The sequence below is a fragment of the Vulpes lagopus genome, chromosome 22 (genome assembly GCF_018345385.1).
Source record: "Vulpes lagopus strain Blue_001 chromosome 22, ASM1834538v1, whole genome shotgun sequence".
NCBI classification, from domain to species: domain Eukaryota; kingdom Metazoa; phylum Chordata; class Mammalia; order Carnivora; family Canidae; genus Vulpes; species Vulpes lagopus.
The window spans coordinates 7,034,642-7,049,992 of record NC_054845.1 but is presented as its reverse complement, the minus strand read 5'-3'; the positions used below and the strand labels follow the sequence as shown (position 1 = coordinate 7,049,992).

The following is a 15,351-nucleotide window of genomic DNA, read 5'->3' as shown; positions in this document are numbered from 1 at the left end:
ATAATAAGAAATATTGGATAAGTCTTTGTAAACACCTTAAGTTACAAAAACAGAAAAAAATCACAACTTCCAATTATAGCTTTAACTTAAAGAAAATATTACCTGAAGTTTGACAGCAAGTCCATTTAGTTCAAGACAGAATTGCCTAAAAATGCAAATATATAAATGAAAAGTCTTATCCATTTTCCATATTATTTTTAGAATATTAATTATAAAAACAGAATCCCATTAGTATCATCCTTCCTCTCTCATCACAATTTTCAATATCATCTAAATTTACATGGCACATTTCTTACAAAGACATAGAGATTAGTAAGCAAAACCCAAAACTAACAACCCTAATAATGTTCAGTATCAGAGTTCAGTGAATTGATCATACTTATACACTGGAAATTCACACAATTTTTCTGAGAAGTAACTGGAAATATTTACTAAGACCCTCAGGGAATGTATATTTTTTTACTAAGTCATTCTTCTAAGAATCTATTCTGATAAAATAATCAGAGTTCCATGCAGATATATGTACAAAGACATTCACAGAAAATATACATAAAAATTTTTTTTGAGGGACGCCTGGGTGGCTCAGTGGTTGAGCATCTGCCTTGGCCCAGGGCATGATCCCGGAGACCTGGGATCGAGTCCCGCTTCAGGCTTCCTGCATGGAGCCTGCGTCTCCCTCTGCCTGTGTCTCTGTCTCTCTCTCTCTCATGAATAAATAAATAAAATCTTAAAAAAAAAATTTTTTTTGAGACATGCCAAATAATCAGCAATTGCAGGTAGTAAAATGTTTGGTAAAAACATAAATAAAGGATAAGTGCCTATATTCACAATAAGATTCCAGTTATCGAATCCCACGTCGGGCTCCCGGTGCATGGAGCCTGCTTCTCCCTCTGCCTATGTCTCTGCCTCTCTCTCTCTCTCTCTCTGTGTGTCTCTGTGTGTGACTATCATAAATAAAAATAAAAAATAGGGATCCCTGGGTGGCGCAGCGGTTTGGCGCCTGCCTTTGGCCCAGGGCGCGATCCTGGAGACCCGGGATCGAATCCCACGTCGGGCTCATGGAGCCTGCTTCTCCCTCTGCCTATGTCTCTGCCTTTCTCTCTCTCTCCCTGTGTGACTATCATAAAAAAAAAAAATAAATAAAAAAAAATACAAATAAAAAAAAATAAAAAATAAAAAATAAAAAAAATTAAAAATAAAAAATAAAAATGAGAAAATATCTACATATTCATACTTTCAATTATCATGCATTGAGAAGTGGTTTTATTTTTTTTGAGAAGTGGTTTTAAAAAACTAAATCAGGGGCACCTGGGTGGCTCAGTGGTTGAGCATCTGCCTTTGGCTCAGGTCGTGATCCCGGGGTCCTGGGATGAAGTCCTGCATCGGGCTCCCCACAGGGAGTCTGCTTCCCCTCTGCCTATGTCTCTACCTCTCTATGTCTCTCAAAATAAATAAAATTTTTTTAAAATAAATCAGGGGTGACTCGCTGGCTCAATTGTTATTCTGGGAGTTGTGTATTTGAGCCCCAGGTTGGGTTACAGAGATTACTTAAAAATAAAATCTTAAAAATACAAAAAACAAAAACAAAACCCCTAGATCAAGTTGTCAAGTGATTTGTCCAAGAAACTGGCAGAGTACAAAGAAGTCTCAGCATCCTGATATTGCTGAACTGTTAGGACATTATGTCTTAGCAATGTCTAGCAGGAAATGTGGTCTAATTTGTTTAGGGAAAGTCCTATTTCTACTCCACTTACTACTTAAAAATCAACTCAAAAATAACACACTGTGATAAATATATATTTCATGCTAAATTTTTTATATTTACCTATTAACTTATCTCCGCTCCCATTTACAGTGGGAAGTTTGTAACTTCAAAAAACAACTTAGTAACTTCAGGATTTAAGCTGTTTTTTTTTTTTTTTAATATTTTATTTATTTTGATAGTAAGTGAGAGTGAGAGAGCATGCCAGTGAGTGGATGAACAAGAGGGAGGGGCAGAGGGAGAAGCCAGCTTCCTGTTAGCAGGGAGTCTGATGTGGGACTCAATCCCAGGACCCCCGGATCATCACCCCAGCCAAAGGCAGTCACTTAAACCATTGAGCCACCTGGGTACCCCAGGATCTAGATGCTTTTAAAGTTAACTCTAGTCATTTACCAATCAATTCCCTCATTCAAAGAGCATCATGAAAAGTGCCCAAACTCCTTACTTGAGAATTACAATCTTTAAAGATTTAAGATTTGAGAGTGCTAGCGTGCACACATACACTTACAAACCAGGGGGAGGGGCAGGACAGAGAGAACCTTCAGGGGACTACCCACTGAGCACAGAGCCTGGGGGAAGGGGTGCTTAATTTTATGACCCCAAGATCCTGACTTCAGCAAAAATCAACTCAGATGCTTAACCTACTGAGCCACCCAGGCCCCCCAGAATTATAATTAATATTTACCACAGGGAGGCCTAGAGGTTTACAGAGGCATCATCAAATATGAAGCCTACACTAGGACCTTCTTGTGAAGAGGAATAAAGTTTATTGAGGGGACAAATAGAAATAATTCATTTGTGGTTAAGAAAAACTGCATACAGGTGCCTGGCTGGCTCAGTACATAGAGTGTACAAATCTTTTTTTTTTTTTTTTTTAAGATTTTATTTATTCATGAGAGACAGAGAGAGAGAGAGGCAGAGACACAGGCAGAGGGAGAAGCAGGCTCCATGTAGGTAGCCCGACATGGTACTCGATCTCGGGTCTCCAGGATCACGCCCTGGGCTGAAGGCAGCACTAAACCGCTGAGCCACCTGGGCTACCCGAGTGTACAAATCTTGATCCTGGGTTTTAAGTTCAAGGCCCACATTAGGTGTAGAGATGGGCTTCTCAGTCTGCCCTCTCTCCTACGCTCATCCATCCACTCACTCGAATGCTCTATCAAACTATCCTATCATAACAGTTCAGTAATATTAGGATGCTAAGGCTTCTTTGTACTCTGCCAGTTTCTTGGACAAATCACTTGACAACTTGATCTAGGGGTTTTGATTTTGTTTTTTTTAAGATTATATTTTTAAGAGAGAGAAAGGAAAGGAGGGAGGGAGGGAGGAAGAGGGAGGTGGAGGGGAGAAAAGGGAAAGGGACAGAAAAAAACGAATGAATGAAAAGCTGTATAAATAGGTAATAATGCCTATATCCATAAATGAAGAAAATAATCAGTAAATAACAAAGTTAAGGGACGCCTGAGTGGCTCAGTGGTTGAGCATCTGTCTTGTCTTTGGCTTGGGGCATAATCCCGCGGTCCTGGGATTCAGTCTCACATCCAGCTCCCTGCGAGGAGCCTGCTTCTCCCTCGTGCCTGTGTCTCTGCCTCTCTCTGTGTATCTCCCATGAATAAAGACAATCTTTAAAAAATATATAAATAAAACTTTATAACACTGAAAACACAAAAGCTTTAAAATGTGATTTTTCAGTCTATGAATCATTATGTAATCACAATCATAAATATTAAAGGTTATTTTTACAAATGGAACTACTATAATTATTTTGATGTATCATGAAGATTTACCTTAAATGTTCATATTTCCATACACCTTCATCTTGGCCTTCAGGTGGTTCAAGAATTTTGTCAATATTGGAACAATCTGCTCTTATATTTTGCTGAATATACTATAAACAAAAAAGTTCTCATAGTTAATTACATTCATGATAAATCTTATGTTAAACATATTTAATTTTTGAATACATGACTGCTGTTATGTTTCAACTTTTTTGGGTTATACACAAAATAGGAAACCAAGTACAAAATAATTGTCACTAATACAGAAGAAAGGAGGCAACCCTTACCTATGCTTTCTCCAATTCAACTTCTTTGGGATAAGATCTACCACATAAACGCAGATGTGGTACTTACCAGGCCTGGATGTGGGATCAAAACAGTAAACTGTAATTTTCATAAGAACATAAAATCTAGACAATATAAATACAACCATGGTATATATAATATAGGATTCCATTAATATGAATTATCTAGAACAGGCAAATCTATAGAGACAAAAAAAATAGTAATTGTTTAGGACTAGAGAAAGAAGAGGAGATAAAGGAGAAGAGAGGTAGCTAATTAATGTGAATGAGATATCCTTCGGGTAGGGAATAAAAAGATGTTTTAAAATTAGATTGTGGGGATCCCTAGGTGGCGCAGCGGTTTGGCGCCTGCCTTTGGCCCAGGGCGCGATCCTGGAGACCCGGGATGGAATCCCACGTCGGGCTCCCGGTGCATGGGGCCTGCTTCTCCCTCTGCCTATGTCTCTCCCTCTCTCTCTCTCTGTGTGACTATCATAAATAAAAATTTAAAAAATAAAATAAATAAAATAAAATAAGATAAAATAAAATAAAATAAAATAAAATAAAATAAAATAAAATAAAATAAAATTAGATTGTGGTGATGGTGTACAACCCTGTGAATATACTAAAAACCACATATATATATTTCAAATGGGTGATTTATACAATATATGGTGGCCAATAAAGTTTTTAAAAAATGACTAGCAGGAAAAACTAAGTTAAGAGAAAAAAGGCATGAACATTCACTTTTAATTTATGTAAAATAAAGTACGGGCGCCTGGGTGGCTCAGTCAGTAGGCCGGTTGGGCATCTGCCTTCCACTTAGATCATGATCCCAGGGTTCTGGGATCAAGTCCTTAATTGGGCTCTCTGCTCAGTGGGGAGCTGCTTCTCCCTATACACACTCTGTCAAATAAATAAAATCTTTAAAAAAATAAAAATAAAAACAAAATAAAACTTTAAATTTCAGATCTAATGTTTTATTCAATCTCTGATTTAAATACTCTGAAATTTGAATTGGCTAAATTACACTTAAATGCCTGATTACAGAAACCAAATAACTACAGGGCCTTGTTACACCTACCTATTATGTCCATTTTTCAGTCAACATTTCTTGACTATTACTCTCATGTCAAAAGCTTGCTCAAAAGATTTCAATGACTCCCTATGGCCTATTTAAAAACCACTCTTCCTGATTTTCTAACCCCATCCTAAGTTCCAAAGTTCTGCATGAAACTGATTCTCTCTCTCCTCAAGCAGATAGAACCAAATTCTTTACCTTTTCCACTGGCCACCTCAAATTCCATACAATCCTTTCCAAGTTCCCTCTCCTCCAGCACACTCAAAATCTTTATTATTCTAGTACTCACAGAACTCCCTCTGATTTCCTACATTTGTCACTATATAGTCTCAATTAGCAATTTGTCTATGCACTCTTACTTTTCCTGCTCCCATTATACCTCCTATAGAACTCTTACAAGACTTTATTTCTTCATGAGAGAGACACACACACATAGAGAGAGAGAGAGAGAGAGAGGGGGGGGGGGCAGAAACAGGCAGAAGGCAGGGAGCCCGATGTGGGACTCGACCCTGGGATTCTGGGATCAAGAAGACAGAATGCCAAAGACAGATACTCAACCGCTGAGCCACCCAGGCTTTCCCCCTCCCCGCCAAAAAAAGACCCTTACAAGCACTTATTTAATAAATACCACTTACTTATTTTCAAGTGTCTCCCTCAGACAAAAATGCAGAGACTTAGCTTTATTTTAAATTTATTAGCATCTGGTACATGAGGTTTTAAACAAATTTTTACTGTCTTTTCCTAAACTATATTACTTGAAGTCAAGGATAAAAACATGTAATTACCTGAAGCCATGGATTAGGAATGAAAAAATTTACCAAAAATGGAGTATAGACCCTGATTCTTTAGTATTCTTTGGTGACCCCAAAAAGTTTATTAGTTAGGCACACAAAAATATATTCTCTGCAATGATTTGTCCATAATCAATATTAATTTTTAATCACATATTTAATAATTGGATTTATAATTATAAACCCAATTTATAATTGGATTTATATTATAATTATATATATATATTTTTTTTTATCAGATGGATCTATTTACTTATTTATTTTTGTTTTTTATTTATTATTTATGATAGTCACACAGAGAGAGAGAGAGAGAGAGGCAGAGACACAGGCAGAGGGAGAAGCAGGCTCCATGCACCAGGAGCCCGACGTGGGATTCGATCCCGGGTCTCCAGGATCGCGCCCTGGGCCAAAGGCAGGCGCCAAACCGCTGCGCCACCCAGGGATCCCTTATAATTATATTTTTAAGTAGATTTAAAAGCTGTCAATCTTTAGGGAAACTGGAATTCTTTTATTAATGATGATTTACATAAAACATTTAAAAGAACAGAAGAAATCCTTAACTTTGAAAGAAAGCAAAAATGTCATGTTTTCTGAAGTGAATCCTCCATACTTTTATGCAAATAGAGACAGCTATCCTTTAAAATGACCTATGAAAATTAACTGTCTTAACGTTCACAGAATTTAACTTTTACCTTAGGAAACTCTTTACGTTGTTTCTGAGTTAGTAATATCAGAAATTTGTTTATTCTGGAAAATTATTTTTATCACCCTCTAAAACATCTGAAAACGAAGGATTTACAAACTGCAACATGTTTCTCTATCCTGTCACATCATAATGTGATGTAAATCTAAACTAGGATTAATTTTTTCATGTGCATCACAAGATAGACAAACAAAATAGGAAAAAAAAGAATTAACTCTATCATGAAAAGCTGGAATATTTTTTAGTACCTTTTCAACATTATGTTGTTTAGTAATTCAGCTAAACGGAAGAGCATTTACCATTACTACTTATAACTTCTGCTTCTGAATTTTAATGCTAACAGTTTTTGAAACTGAGTAAACTCTACAGCTATTATTTTAAAAACTAACTTTGTGATTGTTAAGCAAATCTACAAAAAAATATGTTCTTTATGCCTATAAGAACTTTAAAATCCTTACTACAATTTCTTGAAAAGAATCTTTCTCAGTTAACTTCCAAAGGCATTACCACTTCTATGTGATACTGGCCCCTTGATCAAGCTCACTAGCATTTCAGATGCTCTCAGTATATACTCACTTCCCAAGCCTTTCAAGTCTCTTCAGTACAGGAATATACTATACCAGATTTTAAACTAAGTCAAAAAGGGACGCCTGGGTGGCACAGCAGTTGAGCGTCTGCTTTCAGCTCAGGGCGTGATCCTGGGGTCCTGGGATCAAGTACCGCATCGGGCTCCCTGTGTGGAACCTGCTTCTCTCTCTGCCTGATGTGAGTAGACTGTAGGAGCCCTTCACCACTGTATAACCAGCAACTGGCACAAAGCAGGTACTCAAAAGAGATAGAGTGTAGTGTCTCTGCCCCTCTGTCTCTCTGTCTCTGTCTCTCTTTCTTTGTATCTCTGCCTCGTTGTGTCTCTTATGAATAAAATCTTTAAGTCAAAAAGAAAACGTGAAATTCTTCCATTTGTTATGAAAAAGACAAATATATCTTTCTAGTGATTTTTTCCTGTGGGCTATTATTATTAATAATTACAATGATCTGTTATTGTATTTTACATAAAACTGTTTTCCCCCAAAGCAGTTTTTAGAAATCATTTGGGAAGAGTAAATTACCATGGAAAAGCATTTTATTGCTTCCATTTCTGTGTAAGATGGAGTAAACACATATCAACTTTCCTCTCCCACTGAACAATACCACAAAATCTGGACAGAACTCACAGTGCAGCAATTTGAGGCCTCTGAAAAGCAAGTATCAGAAAGAGGAGCGAAAAAAACAACAGAATTCAAAGTATCACTGAACCGGCAGGGAGTTTGTTGTGTTTCTTCTCCCCTCTGGTATCCTCTAGCCTAAACTCAATGCAGGATAAAACCCAAAAATGAGCACTGCTGGTGCTGACAGATACAGGAGAAACTACATAGTTCTGTCTCAAGGAGTGGAAAACAGCACTCCTAAAACTGAAAAAGACTGGAAGAAAGCTCCCGGGATTTGCCCTCTGCTTTTTCTCCATTTTCATAGTCTATATCTGAGACAATTCCAGTGGCAGTAAAAGCAGCTGGCAACAGAAAAATGCAAGAGACAAAATTCTCAGGAAGAGAACTTTTCCATTCTATAGTGGTGGGATCAAACCTTATTTCTTTTTCTCTCTTCACCTTCCCACAACTATAGTACAATTCTACTAGGTGGTTTCTGGCTGGAGGACCAGAAAGGTGAACCCCAGGGAATCAGAACGTATCAGATATTAGACAGAGTAAAGCTCAGAAAAGTGACCCCATAAAGGTGCTTATGAACTCCTGGGCTCAACCCTAATCTCTGCATGCCTACATGCATCAATCTGATCATAAATAGCATATGACAGACTGAGAACTGAGCTAATGATATACCTCCATCCAGGCTGACCATGATGAGTTGGTACACACAGAACAGATTCAAGGAGTAGCACAAAAACTTTGAAAACTGAGCCAACACTGGAACCTCAATCTGTTTGGAACTTGCAGCCTATATCTAACTAGGTCAAATGCCTGCTAAAACAAAAATATTGGGGCACTTGGGTGGCTGGCTCAGTGGCTCAGGGCATGATCCTGGGGTGCTAGGATCGAGTCCCATATTGGGCTCCCCACGGGGAGCCTGCTTCTCCTTCTCCCTCTGTTGCTCTTCTCCTGCCCCCACTTGTGCACTCTCTCTTAAATAAAATCTTAAAAAAAAGACTATATTTGCAGATGACATAATCCTATATATATATAAATATCAAAGAATACACAGGAAAGCTAATGAAGCTAATAAAGAAACTTAGTAAAGTAGTAGGATACAAGATCAATATTAAAAAATCAGTTGTGGCTCAGCAGTTGAACATCTGCCTTTGGCCAAGGGTGTGATCCTGGGATCTGGGATGGAGTCCCACATCAGGCTCCTTGCAGGGAGTCTGCTTCTCCTTCGGCCTGTATCTCTGCCTCTCTCTCTCTCTCTCTCTCTCTGTCTCTCATGAATAAATAAATAAAGTATTTTTAAAAATAAATGAATAAAAAATTTAAAATCAGTTGTGTTTGTATACACCCTCAATGAATAAGACAAAAAGGAAATTAAGAAAGCAATTCTAGGGATACCTGGGTGGCTCAGCGATTAAGCATCTGCCTTTGACTCAGGGCGTGATCCCAGAGTCCTAGGATCAACTCCCACATTGGGCTCCCTGCATGAAGCCTCCTTCTCCCTCTGCCTGTGTCTCTGCCTCTGCCTCTGCATATGTGTGTGTGTGTGTGTGTGTGTGTGTGTGTGTCTCTCATGAATAAATAAAATCTTAAAAGAAAAAAAAGAAAAGCAATTCTAGGAGTGCCTGGGTGGCTCAATTAAGCATCTGACTTTGGCTCAAGTGATGATCTCAGGGTCCTGGGAGCAAGCCCTACGACTAACTCCCCACTCAGAAGGGACTGCCTCTCCTTCTGCTCATATTCTTTCTCTCAAAAAGAGAAAAAAAAAAAAAAAAGATTAAAATCTTAAAAAAAAAAAAAAAGATTTCCATCTACAACAGTATTTGAAAAAATAGAATACCTAGGAATAAATTTAAGGAGGTTAAATACTGAAAACTACAAAATTCAAAGTGTTGGTAAAAGTAATTAGAAAAGACAAAAAAGACATCTTGTGTCACAGGCAGGAAGACGGTATTAAGATGTCAATACCACTTAAAACCATCTATAAATTCTAGCACTCTCTATCAAAATTCTAACAGTCTTTTTGCATAAATGGAAAAGCCTATTCTCAAATTTATATGGAATTGTGGGGGTACCAAGTAGCCAAACTAATCTTGAAAATCATAAAATTCAAAGTTGAAGGACTCCTACTTCTCAATTTCAAAATTCACTACAAATCTCCAGTAATCAAAACAGTGCAGTATCAGTATAAGGACATATAGACCAATGGGATTGAATGAGCACCTACAGATAAACATATAGTCAAATAATTTTTTATCAGGGCGCCAAAGTCATTCAATGGGATAGTCATTTTAACCATTTTTAAGTGTACAGTTTAGTGCCATTAATTACATTCATAATGTGCAACCAAAGAAAAGTCCTGGACCCACTGGCTCCACTGGTGAATTTTACCAAACATCTGAAGAACACCAATCCTCAAACTCTTGCAAAAACTCAAAGAAGAGGGCATACTTCCTAACTCATTCTATGATGCCAGCATTGCCTGATACCAAAGTCAAAGAAAGACACTTGAGGAAAACTAAAAACCAATACTCCTTACAAACATTGATACAAAAATCCTAGCAAGTTGAATTCATCAGCAAATTAAAAACATTATACACTACGATCAAGTGGGATTTTTTCCTTGAATGCAGAGATGGTTCAACATGAGAAAATTATCAATACATCACATTAACAAAATGAAAGGGGGAACCCACATGTTCATCTCAACTGGTGCATTTGACAAAATTCAACAGCTTTTTAGGATAAAAATAGTCAACAAACTAGAAATAGAAGGAAACCAGTAACATAATAACTCAACAAAGGTCATATATGAAAAATCCCCAATGCACCTCATATTCAGTGTGAAAGACTGAAAGCTTTCCTCTCAGATCAAGAACAAGTTAAGATGCCCCCTCTTGCTACTTCTGTTCAAATACTGGAAGTTCTAGCCAAACAATTAGGTAAGAAATAGAATAAAAGGCATTCAGATTAGAAAGGAAGAAGTAAAATTACCTGTTTGCAGAGGGCATGCTCTCAATATGTAGAAAACTCTCAAGAGTCCACAAAAAAACTGTTTGAACTAATAGATTCAACAAAGTACCAGCACACAACCTCTACTTTTTTTTTTTTTAAGATTTTATTTATTTATTCATGAGAGACACCGAGAGAGAGAGAAGCAGAGACACAGGCAGAGGGAGACGCAGGTCCATGCAGGGAGGCCAATGTGGGACTCCATCCAGGAACTCTGGGTCCTCGCCCTGAGCCAAAGTCAGCTGCTCAACCACTGAGCCACCAGGCGTCCCCAACCTCTACCTCTATGTTTAAAAGGAGTATCTGTACATTTTTCCCAATTTGCAGGCATAAAGCTCCAGGTTTATATTTTTGTATCCTCAATAAGGCCTATCTCATTGCCCAATAAATATCTCCTGATTGAACAATACATTCTTGAAAGGCAAAGAACAAACAGCCATTCATTCATGAATGCTCTTCCATTTCCTGTGCTAAGTATCTAAATATTATACTGAGTCCATTCTCTAAAGGTTTTTAGTATTTGTTAATATCATGAATTGTTTTTTATGCTCAAAGAATTCAACTGTATTCCTATTTCATTTCCCAGGGTCTCCAAACAACACAATAAATCCAAATAGCTCTCTACATTTATTATCTAGCCATCAAGATAAAGCCAAAAAGCCACTCTTTCTTGCATAATTTTTCTTTAAATATGGTAATCAATGCCTAGTCCAACATACTAGTCTACCCTAATTTTAAGTCATCCTTTTAATCCCTCAAAACAACCTTTTTTATAAAGATTTTATTTTATTTTTAATTTTATTTATTCATGAGAGACACAGAGACAGGCAGAGGGAGAAGCAGGCTCCAGGCAAGGGAGCCTGATGTGGGACTCAATCCCAGGACTCCAGGATCATGCGCTGGACCAAAGGCAGGCACTAAACCACTGAACCACCAAGGATCCCAAGATTTTATTTATTTTTTTGACAGAGAGAGAGAGAGAGAGAGAGAGAGCGCACACAAGCAGGCGGAGTAGGAGAGGGAGAAGCAGGCTCCCCACTGAGTAGGGAGCCTGATGCAGGGTTCAGCCCCAGGGCCCTGGGATCATGACCTGAGCCCAAGGCAGACATTTAATGGACTGTCACCCATATGCCTCTTAAGGTAACTTTTTATAATTAGCTATAGAAACTATTTTTCCTCAGATTATAAATTTTATTCCTTTTGAAAGAATTGCTACATTTTTTAAAAAATCTAATTGAGTGGGGCTCCTGGGTGACTCAGCAAGTTAAGCATCTGCCTTCAGCTCCGGTCATGATCTCAGGGTCCTGGGACAGAGCCCCATGGCGGGGTGGGGGGGGTGGGGGGTCTTCTTCTCCTTTTCCCTCTGCTCCTCCACCCTGCTTGTGCTTGCTTGCCCTCCCTCTCTCTCAAATAGATAAAACCTTTTGAAAAAAATACCAAAACCCAATGAGTACATAATGTTTGATTCTCAAATAAGAATGCTCAAGAATCTCTTCAGGGGCTTTTCAAACCAAATGTGCTATTAGAAGCCCACCCCCTTGATAAATCATTGCCTTAGGAGCTACTTGACAGTGGCAACAACCTAAAGGGAGACATCTTAGCCCTCAAATAGAGAGGCACAAATATTAAGAACTAATGGTAACTTTTAGTAAATTTAGATACATGTTCTCAAGTGTTCAGTCACCAACTAAGTACACTTTTTCCCTAATTATGTTATTCTAATTTAGCATTCAATTAACTTTGAATTAAATTCATTCTAAAATCAAATTTGGTACCCTATTTTGGTAGACAATAGATATTAAAATGTACTTAAACTTCATTATAGTTTACTATACTACCTTAAAATGGAGGTTGATAAAAGCTTTAAACGGGCATTCTGTTATTTCCATGGATTTTGACTTGAGCTAAAGATACAGGAATATCTATGCCAGGGAGGTTAAATTCTTAGGTTATTGAGTTACAAAAGAAACTACTGTTATTACCTGCTGAACAGCCAGTGTACTGTCCATTTCATCAAAAGATTCATCAGGCCAATTATAGAAATCCTATAAAAAAGAATTCATTGTTAAAGCACAAAGTCACAAAGAAGCAACATTATTGTGATTAACATCAATTCTTAATAAAGATCCAAAGTTACACTAGAGAAGAAAGCTCTTCATACTGTAAATAACACAATTATCAGTGAATAAGGGAAACTTACTCAATGTTTTTAAATAAACACCAAGATTTTACTTAGGTGACAAGTCACATTTTTTTCAACCCACAAATCCCTCAAATAGGGCTCCTATAAACTTTTCATGTATTACCTGAGGAGATAAATCTATCATTTTGTTGTGTTCATGGTTGTTAAATATCTCAAAAAGTTAAGCTAAAAAAGAATCTCCAAGCACTGATTCAGTTTACCAAAAGAGAATATTTTGTGGTGGTGGTGACGGTGGGAAGGGGTAGTCATTGTTCCATAAGTACTATTTTAGACAGACATTATAAATTATTATTCCAAATTCCAAAAGATTTTTTAAATTTCTAAATCAAAATATATGAGCTCCATCAAAAAGTAGTCATCCAGGGGCAGCCCGGGTGGTGCAGTAGTTTAGCGCCGCCTGCAGCTTAGGGCGTGATCCTGGAGACCCTGGATGAGTCCCATGTCAGGCTCTCTGCATGGTGCCTGCTTCTCCCTCTGCCTGTGTCTCTGCCTCTCTCTCTGTGTGTGTCTCTATGAATAAATAAATAAGTAATATTAAAAAAAAAAAGTAGTCATCCAGCCTCGTTTTGAGGGCGATGGATACTTTTCTGGATCACCTTGCACTGCTTCTGAATTCCTCTATAGATAGTCCAGTTCACAGACATTCCCCTAAGTGATTACGAACCTTCCTGATTTTTTTCAGCGAAGTCTACCTATGTATCCTTAGCAGGCAGCACAATGCCTGACACAAAGTAGATGTTTGATAAATGTCTCTAAGGTGAAACTGGGGGGAAACAGTACTAGTGAAACAATGATCTATAACCTTGTACATTGCAATCAACATGGGGTAGTCTCCAAAACACCTTAAGCAAAAACTGGAGACGACTGAAGAAGTCAGTGTATGATACCACATGAATAAAAGTTTAAGAAATCTAATGCATACTTATAGATATAATGCATAGATAGTAAACGCATGAAGAAAAGTAATGATAATCACCATTATTGGTTGGGAGGAGTGAGAAGACAGAAGAATGTGATAGATTTATCTATATTAGTAATGTCTTAGTTACAAAGGTAGGTGATGGGTGTACCTTAAGTGTCTTAAACTTTTCATATTTTTCTTTTTTATAGTTTCCCTGTATGAACAAAAATGAACTTTAACATGTCAAGAAATAAAAACAACTTTCTGGAAATTGTTCCAGGATGTCTTTCCCTAGATATCATCCAAATATTATTGAAGACTAGTTTTTTAAATTCTTCCTATGTAATTTATACTGAAACTTGCTTCTATCAATATGCTTTGATTATTCTTCCCTTTAAAGAAATTAGTTTGTAAAATATTTCTATTTAAAAATATTAGAAAACACATATAGGAATATCCACAAAACTGTTAACTGGTAATCAAATGTTTTGTCTCATCATAATTGTCATATACTTAAAACACAAAACCACAAATCCACTTAATGAACATTCTCATCTACTTCAGGTAATAAACACTCATTGAAAACCAACTATGTGCCTAAATCCCAATCTATTAGAAAAAATAAGTAGAAAAATAAAGTAGGAAGATACTCCACTTTCTATTATAGTTCTAAATAAAGCATTTAGAATAGACCTGTTTCACTGAAGGAAAATAGTGTGACAGACAAGGAATAATAAAGAATGCTGCTTAAGCAGGTTTGTTTTTTTTTTTAATACTGACCTTTCCTGTGACATTTTATTTAACAATAAATCTAGGACAATGTGGAAAAACGCAAAGGTTTCTTAGATGTGACTTATAACATAGGAAACAGATGAGTTACAATAGTAACTTAAAATATTTTTTCCAAAATTAAGACCTGAATAAATAAAAATGGATGGTAATTCTCAGAAGGTCAGGTACAAAAGTTAACCTCTGAATATAAAAATATAAAAGCGGATCACTTAAAAGAAAAAAATGTTTCCACGAAATAAGAAGTAAACTTATCTGAGAAAAAGAGCGTCTACAAAGAAAGTCTGGAAAAGGTAAAACGAAACCATAAATATATAAATTCTCAGCAACATGTTCACAAAATAGCCATAAGTAACTGACTGATAAATGTGCCTCTATAATACATTTAAGCTAAGTTGTCTAAAATCCAGTACTAACAAAAACTTGTTAAATAGAAAAGGTGGACACCTGGGTGGCTCAGCGGTTTAGCGCCTGCCTTGGGCCTAGGGCGTGACCCCGGGGTCACCGGATCGAGTCCGAGTCCCGGGTGGGGCGCCCTGCGTGGAGCCTGCTCCTCCCTCTGCCTGTGTCTCTGCCTCTCTCTCTGTGTCTCGTATGAATAAATAAATAAATAAAATCTTTATTAAAAAAAGAGAGAGAGAGAGAGAAAAGGCGAACTCAGAACCCAGAGACTCTGTAACCTGAAGCAAATGCCGTCGATTCTCCGGGCTTCGTTCTCCGGCCCCGTAACACGGATCTAGGGAGGTGTCTGGGCCCGAAGGACACTGAAAGAACTCCCTTCCCAAAATTCCATGCAGGATATTAAAATCTATTTTCCGGCATATGGTCAGAGCTCCATGGCTTTTTCC

General features: G+C 37.4%; 1 protein-coding gene across 3 annotated transcripts in view; it reads right to left on the bottom strand.

Moving 5' to 3' along the window:
- The window catches only part of LOC121480549 (MOB-like protein phocein), a 39,035-nt gene that overhangs the window by 9,408 nt on the left and 14,276 nt on the right, over positions 1-15,351 (bottom strand). For all 3 annotated transcript variants that reach the window (XM_041737167.1, XM_041737165.1, XM_041737166.1), the window contains 3 exons: positions 12,593-12,655; positions 3,550-3,650; positions 103-145 (listed from right to left, as the gene is read on the bottom strand). In XM_041737167.1, the coding sequence (XP_041593101.1) occupies positions 103-145; positions 3,550-3,650; positions 12,593-12,655 (207 nt within the window). The remainder of the gene's footprint in view (positions 1-102; positions 146-3,549; positions 3,651-12,592; positions 12,656-15,351) is intronic.